Source organism: Amblyomma mixtum, chromosome 4, assembly GCF_055824585.1.
Source record: "Amblyomma mixtum isolate Tamu chromosome 4, ASM5582458v1, whole genome shotgun sequence".
Classification (NCBI taxonomy): Eukaryota; Metazoa; Arthropoda; class Arachnida; order Ixodida; family Ixodidae; genus Amblyomma; species Amblyomma mixtum.
The window spans coordinates 64,835,646-64,851,686 of record NC_143015.1 but is presented as its reverse complement, the minus strand read 5'-3'; the positions used below and the strand labels follow the sequence as shown (position 1 = coordinate 64,851,686).

At 45.0% G+C, this 16,041-nt stretch overlaps 1 protein-coding gene across 1 annotated transcript; it reads left to right on the top strand.

Moving 5' to 3' along the window:
- The first annotated feature begins 866 nt into the window (after positions 1 to 866).
- LOC149346637 (uncharacterized) lies at positions 867 to 15,530 on the top strand. Its single transcript, XM_089586553.1, has 4 exons — positions 867 to 1,177; positions 2,944 to 3,086; positions 7,101 to 7,217; positions 11,931 to 15,530. Exons 1-4 carry the CDS (start codon positions 988 to 990, stop codon positions 13,923 to 13,925), a joined length of 2,445 nt encoding a protein of 814 aa, XP_089442679.1. The 5' UTR covers positions 867 to 987; the 3' UTR covers positions 13,926 to 15,530.
- Positions 15,531 to 16,041: the final 511 nt, after the last annotated feature.

The following is a 16,041-nucleotide window of genomic DNA, read 5'->3' as shown; positions in this document are numbered from 1 at the left end:
CCCTCGACTGAGGGTATACGCCCGCTGCATTAGAGGAAGAAGGACTCAAGGAGGACCCCAAGCTGCGATAATAAACTCCAATAAAGTTTACTTTTTTCTCTCTTTCTCGATGATCTATGCTTGCAAAGCCTCCCTCTCTTATATTTATGTCTAACTTCTCCCTAGCAGCGCTGGCAGCGAATTCGCCATCTAAACTGGCAGACAGAGTTTCAGCTGCCAGCTTCCAGCTCTCGGCATCCTGCATGGCTTTCATCATAGCCCCTGCACGGAGAATTCCGACCTTTTCGCACGGCCTACGTACATGTGGATGTAGACACTGCGTTGTCCTCGGTGATTGAAGGGCGTGTTGTTTAACTCGATTCATTAGCTGGAGTCCGTTCTCTGTGTCCCGCTCGTGCTGGGGGCTATCAGACTCGTCCTTGAGCCCCCTATGGTCAGCATCGAGACACGCTCCGTTCCCGAAAAAGCGTACAGAAAGAGTAAATTCGCGTAAGTTATCGGACGAAGATACTCGGAGAATACTTTGCAGAGAACACAGGAATTAGAATATGCGAAAATGAGTTTGCGCGCAGATGCATGCTACCAGGACAATTCAAACATCCCGCTTGCGCACCGTCACACGGATTAAAATGTGCTCAAGCATGGCCTCCGAGATTACCTGCATGGCTTAAGGGTTTTAGCTCAGCCGCTTCTCACGGGGAAAAATTTAGCTTAAAATAAATATGTTTTAAGCAGGGCTTCACTTCTCTCAAGTAACAAAACGTCACTAGTAATCACTTCTTGGCTCTTTTGAAAGTAAACACAAAACGCGGCGCGGTGGCTTGGCTGTTTCAGTTTCCCCGACAACACCCGCGCGTTCCGCGCTGTGCGGTGTGCATGGCGGTGTGGATCTGTGCGGCATTCTCTTCTTGTGTTGTTTTGTTCATCGTGCCATAATAGTGCTTCGTTCATATTCGGTGGCATCGGCGTTCCTCGTTTCGTGCAGCTATGAGTGACTGTCCTGAACGGCAGCAACTTATCTTCAAGCAGTATCTCCGCGACTTTCGCCAGAAAGATGGTTACTGGTACGGATACCTCAAATCGGACGACGAACTCAAACTGTTTGAAAGGGAACTGGCTACTGCGAATGTGAAATACGCTGTGCGTTCGTCAAGGGAGCCAGTTACGTCACCAAAAGGTGAGGGAATTTCATGACAGTGCCACGATTGTTGAATAGGAGGAATGTTTGGTCTGCATTCGTCGTAATTCGTACAAAGCGAAGTTCTCGGATTGCTTGGACGATCCTGTACTCCGTCAAACAGAGCTCAAGCTGTGGCATAACGTAGCTAAACTTTTATGCTACGTTGCTTCAGGGTGTAATCGAGCTAGTAAAAGTTAATAGCAGCAGTAGCAGTGGATCACTTTATTTGGTCGCTCAAAATCAAGCACCTAGAAAGGGAGCTTGCCTGATTGTGTCGCTCAAATGATGCACATGTTGTCGGCCACAAATGTTTTCGGGACGCTTGTGTCCGGGAGCAAATTTATTGCTGCACTGCAGTTTCTGCGCGTCAGTGTCAAGTAAACATTTGCGGCTGGTAGTAACGTATAGTAAGTATTGGAAGAATGCACAAAACGCTATTGTTTCGCTTTTGCTTGTAGACAAATACGAAACAGTTGGCAGGCGAGGCTGCTGCTGCCCCGGCGTTTCAGTGACGCCTGGGAGCCCGTACAGTACCTAGGGATTAGTTCACATATAATTCCTCGACGCTGTTGCTCTGCGTGCTTCTGGAATAAGACCACCAAACTTAAGCACGGCCATCGCCATTTCTCAGCTCAGTTTTATACGATCATTTATCCCTGTGTGACAACCGTTCTGAGTGCTTTTTAACCCTTCATGGGACAAAAAATGTTGAGCAATGCAAGCTGCCTATTAAAGGTGGCATAGTCATGCCTATGAGTTTATTATGAAATATACAAAATTTGAGCACACCTGTGTAAACAGTTCTCGAGTAAAAAGTGGTACATATACATCCCACGAAAGCATATATATGTCCCAGAGGCCGCTTCAGAAAAAAAAAAAGCATTTTTGTGGTATGATGTGAACTTAGTGTACCCATGCAAAGAAATGAGAGAACATACAAAAACCTACTTTGTATGAAAAAATAGTCAAGAAATGTTCATGTGACATCCACTCGCTGGCGACATTCGGACAACAGACATGGGCATGACTGCAGCAGGCTATTTTCTGTTTTGAAAACGCAGAATGCACAGAGGCATTCTACAGACTTTGCATGTGGATCGTGTCCTGACTTTCCTTACTTTCATCAAGCACCACTGTATTAATAAAGCATAAAAATAATATAAAACACTGATGGAAGATATCGCTATAAAGTTGCGCATTATATCTTTCACAAATTTTTGACGAACCACTATGGACAGGACAAAAAAAAAGACAAGACATTTAGGGACTCACAAGTAAGAAATGAACTTTTGACATCTGCTACTTATCATTTACTGGCTAGGGAGTGCATCAAAGTCCTTCGTAAAATCCATGCAGCGCGCATGAGTGGAACGGTTCGTTTTACATAGTAGTAAGTGCTGCCACCAGGGGAATACTATTAAAACAAAAGCACAAAAGCTTTTTTGGGCATCTACAAGGTGGAGCGAGATGTATGAAAGCAATGGGTGCAGTGATTTTAGGCTCACAACTCAAAACACGTTGATAAAAAAAGTGGGACGTATGTGTCCCACTTTCCCAAGAAAGGAATCTTTATTCATGAGCTCGAGCGGCTGCAGTGTGTTATGTCAGTAGGTCGGCATTTCATTGCTGCCTTGTTGTAGTGTATGATCATTCTATCTCATTGCAGCATCGCACAGACAGGGGGGGGGGGGGGGGGAACTCTCTATTGCTCCCTGTAATGCAAAACAGTGTTTTCATTTCCTTTTATATCTTTTTTTTTCCAGCCAGAATTGTCTATAGCATGAGAATGCGGGGTGTCAAGATTTCTCTGGACAACGTGCCATTTCGAATATTGAAAGCAGCTGGCAAGGTCTGCATGTTTGGAGTGGAATACTACAAGATGGCACAAGAAAATCTGAAGGACAGAGTATGTGCAGACTCTTTAGTTGGGCATGGCTTGTGTTGTTTTATATTTTATTGCACTGGTATATAGATTGACAATGCTCTCAAGTGGTCCACATGTCAACTGCTTAATACATTGCATAGATGTACTAGTGAAGACTAGGAGGTGACCTGCATCGTACAAGCCAACTATTGGCTCCGTGTGGGATGGCAGCATAAGCTGAGCACCTGCAGCAGGCTCTCAGCGTACTGACAGAAGGTTTCTTTTTTGGAGTTGGTGCAGATAGGTTGCAAAAAAGTTGTTAAATCTAAGCTTACTGGCTTAGCACATTAACCGTTCGCGGTCCATAACTTTTACCCGCTTCACGGTCGTTCCGGTCCGGAACTATTTTCCCCGTTCTTGGCGCTGCGGAAGAAAGCAAACAACTCGGCAAGAACATTTCCGGAAATGTTTATTTTTGAGGTTTCTCTTCCAGCCTGAAACCTTTAACGGTATTTTGGCAGGGTGTGGTAATTGCTTGAAGCATTCTCCCGGGTGCAGTCCGGGATTTTGACTGCACGTTTGGCAGAAAAACACTGTTTCGTTCCTGCCCCTTTTGGTTTTGCGGTCACTGAAAGCCGCACAATCTCTGCTGCTTCGGCCTCTGAGCTTGTAGACGAAGGGAAGCCTGCCATCTAGCCTTTCCTTGCCGTCCAAACGAGCAGATGGGCCCCGTTTTTTTTTAGCTCGGGCCCTCACATCACCGACCAGTTGTTCTATGAGGTTCCGGCAGTACTGGAGGTGTCACTTCTCCTATAGGTCCTGTCTGAGCTGCTGTAGTCTCATCAAAATGAAGCTATTTACAGTGGACAATGTAGGTTTTACAGGCTGTTGCACATGGTCCCATGTCACCAGAGCGGCCGTGCCAGCGGAGTCGGCGCCATCATCGCTGCTGCCGCTTGATTCCGTGGATTCGCCGTCTTCATCATCTGATGAGGGCACATAGTTTTCTTCACTGAAATCATCCTCACTTTCACTGAAAGCTTGGCAATTTTTGCCATAGAATGCACTCTTGCGAGAATGCAGCCATGCTATGCTGCCAGTGGCCTGTAAACAGAACCATAGAACGCTCAGACGCTTGGTTCTGCCAGAGCTCCAAAACACTTCTGTGCTGCCCTCTAGTTTAATAATTTACAAACATATGAAAAACTAGTTTAGTATTTGTCTGAGAGGTGGCGTGTCCTGCATAACAAGCCAACATGCGTGTAATTCAACCATGGAAATGCTTGTCGGGCCATGCCCGACAGTGGACCGTTACGACCGAGTAGCGTTTTTGGGCGAGGTCTGCCTAAGGACTGCAAAAAGGGTTAATCAGTGGAAGTTAATTGGCATTAGGTGTCAAGAGGTCTGGAGTGGCAGGCCCATTTTGACGTTTCATAGGCGACTGCCTGGTTAAGCATCTCACAGGCCTGTTTGGGCCTATACGTTCACTTGCGCATTCGACCTTCTTCTGCTTGCGGTCTTCAGTACCATCGCGTTTCGGAACACTTCATGGACTCCAGGGTCCTCTTGCATGGAACAAATAGTTTAGTTCACAGTGTTGTCTTATTCGTAGTCTAAAATTGAAAATTGGTTTTGAGGAAGAGGAAAGGAAATGACACAGTAACTGTCTGATATATCTTAGTGGACACGTGAACCGCCATAATGCATGGGATAAAGGGGGAGTGAAAGAAGTTTAACAGAGTAGACTGTGGGGCCAGTTGGTCATACATAATCTGAACGAACAAACGTAGCGTTGAAACAGGACACAGAAAGATGAGGACAGGACGGGGCTACAAAAAGTGCCCAATGTAGCCCCGTCCTGTCCTCATCTTTCTGTGTCCTGTTTAAACACTACGTTTGTTCGTTCAGATTATGTATGACCAACTGGCCCCTCAGTCTACTCTGTTAAACTTCATTTCTTCTACATTGGGCACTTTTTGTAGCCCCGTCCTGTCCTCATCTTTCTGTGTCCTGTTTAAACGCTACGTTTGTTCGTTCAGATTAGGAGTGAAAGAAGAAAGGTGCCGTTGTGGAGGTCTCGTGAATAATTTCGACAACCTGAGGATCTTTAACGTGCACTGCAAACGAGTACCTTTTGCGCTTCGCCTCCATCGAAACGCGGCCACCGCGGTCGGGTTCGAACCCGGGTACTCCGGCTCATTAGATGAGTGCCTTAATCCTTCTTTGGTTTCGAGGAAAGAAAGCGTGCGTAATTGCCTCATTTGGTCAGTGGACACCTCAGTCACACTGTGAGGTGGGGGTGGTGCTCACCTACGAATTGAGGTAGTTGTGCGCCTTTCCTTTTCTCAATACGAGGAGGGTTTAGACTGTTGGTTTTGAGGAAAGGAAAGGCATATAACTGCTCCTTGGGTCAGTGGACACCTCAGTTGTGCTTTGAGGTACATAGCAATGGTGTCCACCTACAGCAACGCATTGTAACCTTTACATGGCTGCTGTTATACCTCCTGAATTGCTTCTGCTAAATGGCTTGTACAAAGCTATGACAGTGTTTGCTGCAGAACTGGAAGCAGCATTCCTGCTCATTAAGAATTCCTTCCATTAGCAACGTGGACTTACTATAGGGTAACAGCTCTGAAGAATGCCTCTTTGTTCTGAGAAGTGCTAGTGTTGTCTGTCCAAAGCAAAAGTGTTCATGCCAGCTGCAGACACAGCTGCTGCACAGTAAGCTGTAAGTGTTACACTTAATCAGCTTAATTCCGGGCTCAAGGATACTATCAAGGTGAAGACACTGGAAGCTCTGACTATGTACGCTTGATGTGTCAGGCTGACTCTTCAGTATCATCTTTTGTTAAAGTTCTCACATTGTTAGTGTGGCCAGATAAAAGAAAAAGAAACCTTACACCTTTACCGAACTTTGCACCTAAAAAAAAAAACCATTGTCAGGATGAAACTCCAGAGCAGCTGCGGGAAGCTGCCAGATGCCTGTTATCCCTTTTGAATCATATGCTGCGGTCCCATAAGGGACACAAAATTGGCCACTGTTGGCGTTGAATGCAACGCTAATGGTGTAGGCGTCTGGCAGGCTCACGGTGCTTATGAGACTTGCCCTTTGCATCTGGTCTTAAACTTATTCTGCTGCACATTAAACAGATGGCCATGGCTAGTAAGGGGATAAAAACCATCCTCATCATCATCATCAGCCTGACTACGCCCACTGCAGGCCAAAGGCCTCTCCCATGTCTCTCCATTAACCCTGTCCTTCGCCAGTTGCTGCCATCGTATCCGCATAAACTTCTTAAGCTTATCCGCCCACCTGACTTTCTGCCGGACCCTGCTACGCTTACCTTCTCTTGCAATCCACTCCATTACTCTTAAGGACCATCAGTTATCCTATGAAAACCACTGCTTCCTATTGCTACTCTGTTGCTCTAACTTACTGACATATACTTTTTGGTACCAGCAAGTTATTGTTAAAATTATTAAAAAAAAAAATTCCTGATATACATGATTATGTTGCACTTCTTTCAAGGCTGTTACCATAGGACTCTTTATTGGGATTTTACGTCCCGAAGCAACTCAGGCTATGAGGGACGTCATAGTGAAGGGCTCTGGAAATTTCGACCACCTGGGCATCTTTAACGTGCACTCTTGTCTGCCTTGATCATGCGGTGACCTTCATTAGCCCTCAGTATAATTTGCACAGGCTAGAGATGGGGCCACTTTTCTGAAGGTGTTGATCCGTTCCACGAATTCACGAACCCGTTGGTCACTGCGCCTAAAAAGATGGTTGTGCTTCCAAACAGCGGTGTGTACCATTTCTTTTTCTTTTTGTCGTTAGTACCACACGTGTGGCACTTCTTCAGAAGACTATTCTTAGCCTCATCACTTGGGTTGCAATGGCAATCTTAGTACTTCGGTTGCTACGTACGCTGTTTAATGTGATGATTGCTACATTTGTGTTTATTGTGCTGCTTGTGTTCCTATTTATATGTGCACTTTAATCGAATAAATGGTGAAAAGTCGCATTGAAGTGAACAGTTTTGAATTTTTATTCAGGACGTGGCTACCGCTGATGGGCAAAAAAAAGTGCGCCGCAACAGCAAAGGCACCAAGAAAAAGGGATGCCCAGCAACTATGCATCTCAGGTGGATTGAAATTTTCCCAGACTTCAAGGTATGCTTTCATTATTAAGCTAGGCATATTGAGACATCTGCTTTTAGCAGTTCAGCTGTGTGTTTGCATTCAAGCTTTTGTCTGAGGGCTGAGGGTTTTTTTCTCTCCATTATTTTGCCAGTCCACATCACACAATACGACAGTTTGTGCATGGTCATTTTTAAAACTAAGTTATACCATTAATTGCATACAAGGCAATATATAGTAGCTTTAAAGACACAGGAGGAGACTGCAATGTAGTCAAATGCCTCTGGAGTGAAACGGACAGGACTGCGAAATTATGTCCTTATAGAGGTAAGTTCATTGTAACCACTGCAACCCCCGACGTCCTCCACTAAAGTAGGATTAGCAATTTTGGCAGAAACAATGCTTTATTCTGGATAGGTAGAGCATATAACTAGTGGAAGAAGTGGAAGGAATTAAAGGTGCACTGAAGAGGAATCTGAGCTCGTATTTTTACCGCTGGAACTCGATCTACACGTTTTGAGCGTTCTTGGAAACTTCGATTTATTGCCCTGTGCACCCAATTTCCCTAATTTAGATCGGATTAACGTCGGGTTCCTGCCTTTCTTTTTTTTGAATTCCCCGCAAACGGTGGGAGGAGTCGACCGACCTTTCACATAGTCCCGTGGCAGCTTGCCGCTCTGCCATCAGCGGAGTGATACAGAGTGTTCGGAGAAAGCAAAGAGTCCAGGCGTATTTTTATTTCCGTGGGCCTAATTTTCTGCTATGTAGTCTCTGATAAGACCTATTTATTCACGGAAACCTAAAAGAAACAAAATAAAAGCGAAAGCAAAATCGCCACGTGACTGCCTGAAAGGCACTCCATGCGTTGGTCGACTCCTCCCACTGTATGTGGGGAATTAAAAAAAAAAGGCTGGAGCCGGACGTTAATCCGATTTAATTAGGGAAATCGGTAGCACAGGGCAATAAATCGAAGTTTCTAAGAATGCTGGGGACGTGTAGATCGAGTTCCCGTGGCAAAATGAAGAGTTCAGATTCCTCTTCAGTGCACCTTTAATGCACGTGTGGAGCGCCGGAGAGCAATGTTTTTAGTGTGTAGCGCTTTTAGCTTAAATCATGGATTTTGCCAATGGCAGTCTGAAGCCTGGGTCGGCTTGCAGCTCTCTCGGTTTAGAGAAAAGGAAAGGTGCGTAGCTAGTTGACTTTGTCGACGGATGCCTCAAGCGCACCATGAATGCCGACTAAAAGCTTGGCAATTCAGTGTTTTAGTCGGTGTTCATGGTGTGCTTGAGGCATCCGTCGACAAAGTCAACTAGCTACGCACCTTTCCTTTTCTCAAAACTGAAAGAGGTTTTACACCGCGATTAAGATTAGACTGGGAATAAGACTGTCGTATTTGCTTTGGGCGAGCCGCTACTTCTCTCTCTCTCTTTCTCTCCGTGAGCTTGAATCGCGAAGGAGACAATGATGACGCCTTGTCGGGCGTCTTAGCCGAATAGAAAAATAAGCGGCCTCATAGAACGCCGGTGCACTTTGCACCACTTATGAAAGCACAAAAGGGATAAGCAATGCTAGCACACCTACTTCGCATTTGACTAGCTACGCAAATTGGCTATAAATTTTTTGGGCTGCTTTTACTTTGTGGCACTGTGGTGGTTAAGGCACTCGAATAGTCACGCATTGCTAGTGTGAAATTGTTATAGAAGGAACCATCATGTCTTGCCGTGCTTGTTCATTATAAGGTGACAAGTATATGGTCTGTAAAGCATAAACATTTCATTAAATAATTTCATTAAATTTCATTAAAACATTTCATTAAATTTCATTGCAATAGTCTTCGTCGTCGTTGCGTTTGCAACACCTTATTAGAATAGGCAACTGGCCGGGGCAAATGAACTCTTTCGTTAAACAGGTCAGTTTGTAGTTGCAGCATTCGTTGTAGAGGCGTTTGACTGTAATGCTAATCGCCTGCTGCCCCAGCAGTAACAGAATATGACCCGGGGAACTACCGGTTAAAGGGACACTGAGGAGAAATTTAAGTTGGCTTGTATCGACAGAATACCAGCTCCTGATTACAAAAACGCCACTCATACTGACAACAAAGCTCTTGTAACGTAGAAAAGAGCAAGAACCAAAATACAGGTATCGCCGCCACAGGCCAAACTCGCAAGTACAAGCGTCATGACGTCATATAACAAAACAGTGTTGCTGGAACCAATGGTTCTAGCAACGCTAGGACACGAGAAGCACAAATCACTGAGGCGCAGCCAATGCATGCGCAAATCTCCTTGACGTCGCCAGATGGCGCCACGTGCCGGGCAGCTACGCGCTCGCCTGAAGCATCGGGACCAATCAGCGCCTGCTCGCCGGCGTTAGGCGGGCTCCCGGTATTCCGCTAGCGGTATCAAGGTACACGGTATGCTAAAGGTGTCTATTTGCGAGAACTTCGTTGACGACTTCGAGAACGAGATCCATCGTAACGCTCGCAAAACGCCGGTGCAAACGTAAGCGAAGCGACTGTAGCGACGGCCGCAATAGCCGTTAGATGCCTTCAACGTGCGGCCGGCGGTAGCTTTCTTTTCGGCTGCTGCTAGGCCGCACTGCTGGCAGCCAGAAATCACGGAGTCTGCATCACGTCATGTTTCACGTCACTTAGTCCTCTGTCGTCATAGCCGAATCCCAAGTTTGAATCACAGCGGCGGGAAAAACCTTTTCAACTTCGAATCCAAATTTCTTAGAAATAAATGCATTTTTCGCTGCCGGCCAAGTGGCAACAAAGCCATGACATGCCGAACTATCGGATTTTGCTATAAAAAATATATTAATAGTGCTCTCCTCAGTGTCCCTTTAAGGCTAACTAATATAGGACTTCATGTTGCTTGATTATACTTGCTGCATTTAACGACATGCTACATTAGGCTCTCACTTCAGTGAACTTAGAGACTTTAGAAAAAGCTTGCTTAGATTAAAGTTCATTAAAGGAACACTAAGTACAACCAGAGTTCTTCAGTACTTTTATTGATCTTGAAGTTTCGCGGTCACACTATGGGAGAGCTTTGCACACTGCCAGGGCCAACCGCGGTGCATGTCCAGATGCGTTATGAAGTGTCACGAGGGTGTCACCTTTTATTAAGGTATGCTCTGTGCAGTACGCCTGTCATCACAATATCACCTCAGCATAGAACGCCTGAATGTAAATTTCATTTTTTGTTACTGGCATGGGTTCGATTGAACTCTTCTGTGCACTGAAAATAAGTGCAAGTTATTGACATTAGATAGGCATGGCATCACGGTTTGCAGCTTTCATATGTGCTGCAGTAAAACGGCGAGTTGAGCGAGTTGGTACATCTTGAAAAAAAAAAACAGCGCAGGAACAGGGACACAAAAAAAGAAGACGACGGGACAGGCGCTGACTAGCAACTGAAGGTTTATTGCACGGAACACGAAAAAATATACTCTACAAACAACCAGGAGCACGCATGATCGACGCCAACAACACTGATTAGATGTTACGATCAGCCATGATCTTCAAGAAACGATATCTCACGGTCATGAACAAGGACGGATGGAGTGCTTACGCATGTGTCGTGGTTTTTATGAATATGAAATGCTTCGCTAATTTCCCTAGTTAATATATCTTTGTTATTGTATAAGACTTTTGTGTCGTTAAAAAGTGGAAAACATTGTTGGGTAGCAGGCGTGGAGGTGTTACTATTACATTCTTTGTAGTGCAAGGCTAGGTTCGAGGAGGCTAGCGAAGCATTTCATATTCATAAAAACCACGACACATGGGTAAGCACTCCATCCGTCCTCGTTCATGACTGTGAGATATCGTTTCTTGAAGATCATGGCTGATTGTGACATCTAATCAGTGTTGTTGGCGTAGATCATGCGTGCTCCTGGTTGTTTGTAGAGTATATTTTTTCGTGTTCCGTGAAAAAGTCAGCGCCTGTCCCGTCGTCTTCTTTTCTTGTGTCCCTGTTCCTGCGCTGTTTTTTTTCTCAATATGTGCTGCGGACACCCACGTTTGGCGGAAATGAATTTCTTATGGCAGTTACTTAATTGTGGTCACATTAATGACTATACGTACATAATCAAACTATGCAGCTCACTCCGCTGCATAATGGCTAGGGCGCTTAAGGTCAGTACACGCACCCCTTGCCCACGCGATGAACAGAACACGAAGTGCGGTCCCAAAGCTCTGCATTAAAATGGACGGATCATGCTCTAGTAATCAGATTCTGCCACATGTAACCGTTCAAAAACTGCGTGTCATGTGGAATGCCAAATTTTACTATTACCTGCACCTAGTACACAAAATAGCATTCAAAGGATTAACTGAAGTTGGCGCCTGCGTTCTAACAGCTTAAAGGCTACTGTCACTGAAAATCGAGCTATTTTATAAGCTAGAAAATGCAAAAAAAATTGAATACAGGTAGTGCCACCACCAGCCATTTTCACTAGGAAACTGCAAAGACCTCAAAATCTTCTGGCTGCTGATCTCTGAGGCTGGGTCACACCGCTATTCAATTGAAGTCCTTTTTTCTCTAGATGTCTTGAGTTTGAATAGAGCAGCAGAAAAAAAGATGTTCTGTATTCAAATTCAGCTTTCTCAAATAAACGTGCCTTTTGCAGCAAATATATGTATATATGGTAGCCACAAAGAGGGAAACAAGTAATGAAATCTGGAAGCAAAATGGCACCGTGATTGATGTGTGCATATTTCAAGCCATGATGCTTGATTTCTAGGTGGACATCCCCCAGCCATGTGGCATCGTAAAACAGGATGTGCTGAAAGCCAGCAAGGCCAAGGAGCTGAATCAAACGCTTGACGAAGGAGTCGAAACCGTAGCGAGTGAAACGAGGATCTACGTCATGATTGCCGACAGTATCTCTCACGACAATCACGGGTTTGACGACGCCAGAGGCATTAACCAGAGGATAGACGTGGATGTTGCCAAGCAGATTGAAACCTTAGTGAGAGATGGGATCACGTCGCTGAGTGACGTCAAAAAATGTCTTAATTATTTTGTTCGTGAGGTGCTTTTTGCCACGAAGGAGAAGCCCGACAGCAGTTGCAAAGCATTTTTTCCAGACAGTAGCGTTATAACCAGCCACATTCAGTCTGCCTTACGAAAAGACCGGTTCAGCTCTAGAAGTCAAGAAAACGCTGATAGTTTGGTTAAAAGAATCAAAGCTGAACATCCTGGAAGTTCTGTGTTCTACCGACCGTGCGCTGCAAGCAAGGGTGCAAGCAGCAATGTTTCCGACAACGTGGAAGAGAGCATTGCTGGTGAATGCGAGGAGACGCTGCTTTTCTGTTTCCAGTCGAAGTTTATGAAAAGCGTATTTGCGAAATATGGAACTGCTGTCGTTTGTTTGGATGCCCCACACAGAACCGGTGACTGTTCCGTACCGCTTTTTATTCTGGTCGTAAAGACACCGTTTGGTTACACGGCAGCCGGTGTGTTTATTGTGCAGTTTGAGACAACTTCTTGTATTGCCGAAGCTTTGAATGTCTTCAAAGAGTGGTCTGCCAACCTGTTTCCCGAGAAGTGGATGGTGGACTGCAGTCAAGCGGAGATGGATGCCATCAGCCAGGCGTTTCCAGGGAGCAAAATGTTCATCTGCGATTTCCACAGGATCCAGGCATGGCGGAGATGGATTTGCACGAAAGAAAACGGCATGTCAGATCCCGAAGATGCACTCTTTCTCATGGAATCCATGGCCAGCGCTTCTAATCACGATGAGCTCAAAAAGGCTTTAGCAGCCTTGATCTCTTCCGAACACTGGGAGAATGAGAAATTCCAAAGTTACTTTGAAACGGTATGGCTACCTGTGAAGGATTTATGGGTCTTGTTCCATCGGCTGGAATTTGGCATTGTCTTCACAACAAACAAGGGCATTAAGGCACTGAACAAGATGCTCAAGGCTGACTGCCCAAAGAAGCGGTCAGTGAATTCCCTTATTATTGCCCTTGTTTATGCATTCCTTCCGCACTGCGAAAAAAAGTACAGTGAGTCGGAAATGACGCAGTTGTTGCTGTACAGAGAGTACAGCGAAAATGTCCCCTTATACCTTCGCGGCCGACCTGAGGAGTTTATCAACCACATGATACGAAGTCTCGTGGACGCTGAAGAATACACTTCAGCCGACGTAATTGAGCTACCCGACAGCGGGATGTTTTTGGTCCGCTCTGAGAGTGCTGATGATTCAGCTCATGCAGTGAACTTTGGCAGGCCATCATGTACGTGCCTTGATTTTGCTGAGAGCAAGTACCCCTGCAAGCATTTCTGTGCTATATTTAAGTTAGTTGATGGATGGAACTTTCTGTCGCTTCCTCAAGATTATCTGAACGAGCCAAACATCAGGTTGGAGGGGCTGTGTACAGAAATGGAAGAAAGGTGCCTGAATGACGGCAGCACTGCTGCGGTGGACTTCGTCGCACTTGAAGTTGAAGTGACTTCAGACAATGTGGTTCCAGAGACTGTGCCTTCGGAGAAGAGCCCAGTGGTTTCAGAACTGCGTAGACTCATTGTTGAAGAGTGTGAAAAGTGCACTTTGCTTCTTGACCATTGTTGCAATGTTCAGGCACTCACTGATGCCAGGAAACTGCTCGAGTCTGCTGTTCAGCGGCTGGCTGAATCTCTGCCAGAGAATTTCGCTCTGTATGTTGAAGGTTTGGTGAATGGTTCCCCGTCTTTGGAACTGTCACCGAAACGAAGGCGCCTTCAGGATAGCTGATGTCCTTCGAAGCCATTGGCTGACAACACAGTTGCAGTACCTCCACACAAACACACACACCACTCTAAAAAAGAAAAGAAAGGCCTTGATAAATCAGCATTAACAATTACATTCCTTCATCTCGTCACATGCCCCACCGAGGCCAATGTTGCTGGTTGGTTTGGTACAAAATTATATTTATTCATGTTGGCTGGAACGCTGCCCTCCTTGCTCCAGTGTGTTGAACATGCGATATGCTACTACAAGCGAGACATTTTTGATGGTAGTATGTCAGCTGTGCACTTAAGTGTGATCCCAATGAGGGACGACTGGAGCATCTGTTAGTACCGGATAGCTCGAGATACTGTCCGGTGACAAACCCATGGTTCTTGCACTCACTCACTCTACGAGAGTGACCGGTCAAGTCCAGCCCCATTTCAGTTCTCTGCTTTGCCACTGCTACTGGGGCTGTTGCATTGCTTGTGTGCTTGTGCATGCTTTGTATTGTTAATGAGGCCATTACTGAAGCCCATGTTTCCGGTAATAGACACAATTAATGCATAACGACAAAAAATTGTTTGAGGGAGTTATCAACTTACCATTTCAAGGAGCTTAACGCGACAGCTTCCTGGTTCGGGCTAGTCTTCTTGCTGCTACATGTGCCGCTCATTATCCTTTCGAGAATTTCAAGTTTCTGTCTCATCATCGCTGCTTTGTTTCTCTTGTTCTTGCAATGACGTCTAGTCAGACATCTTTTCCCCAACATGAAACGGTGCCGTTCATCCCAAATGTAGGCCTTCACCACTTCTTGCATCTTCCGCTGGACTTTGTTCTTAACTGGTAGCTCTGGTAGTTCTAGTTCCTTCTAGGTTTTTTTGCTTCTGTCACCATGTTTCGGCTTTGACATATCAGCTTCAGCTTTCGGACATATTCAATGTCTCGTCGTTAAGCACAGTAGCAATGCCAATGCCAATATTGAATCAAGCAGAAGAAATAGAATGCTTGCAAGCGTGTCTCAGATCACTATGAAATGTGGAAAAGAATGTGTGTTACTTGTGCAGCTAAAGTTGTTCTCTGTTTTTAATTTGCTGAATTTGCAGCTTGTGCTTTGTGAGGTATTCAGCTTTCTGCATTTTTGCAGAGAGCATAAATTCTGTTACTGTTTTTACATTGTTCCTTAAGCTTAGGCCTCTGCTAGAATTGTGATAAACCTGCTCAGAGGTGACTTTTTGCATGCTACAAAGAATGCTACACGTGCTCATAGCCATTTCTGCTATTGTTGTTGCTACAAAACGGTTGTAGATATTACATTTGCCATGAATATTGTACAGTTGCACTTTCTATTTTTGAACTGTACAGGCAAATTTGTACCAAGCTGCTTTATAAGTTTATGGGCAGTGTAACATGCAGAGTTGTGTTTTGTTTGCATTGTATAGAATTCATGAAGCAGGAATGCTTGTACAGAGCTTCATTTTTGATATACAGGTTGTATAAAGATAGGCTTGCCGATTTCAGTGTTCAGTGTGCACACTGTATAATAATGTGAAGAGCTGTATTTATTTGAATGCATTGTGTCGAATGCGCGAAGTTGAATTTCAGTCTTTTAGTAAAGATATTTCTTCATTATGATCAGCATCTATTTCACTTTCAATCGACGTTCTGCAGGAGGCAAGATTGACAATCTCCGCTTTCTCAGGGCTCTAACGCATGTAAGAAAGTCGTGGTAGCTGACACATGCATTAGTCATGGTCATCCTATGCCTAGTTCATGCCATGGATTTCAGCTGTGTGTGTGTGCAGGATGTTTCATTTCTAACTAGCAAATAAACTTGTCCAGCTAGTTGGTTCATTTTGGCACAGTGTTTCTACTGCTCGAAAGGGATAAGGACTAAGAAGGAACACGCATTACGCTCGTGCGTGTCATTTGTATTCCTCCTCCGTCCTCATCCCTTTTGCACAGTATAAATGTAACTAGAAAACTTGGTTTGGTTTGTGGTTTGTGGGGCTTTAACATCCCAAAGCGACTCGGGCTTTGAGGGACGTTCTAGGGAAGGGCTTCGGAAATTTCGACCACCTGAGGTTCTTTAATGTGCACTGCACTGACATTGCACAGTACCCAGACCTCTAGAATTTCACCT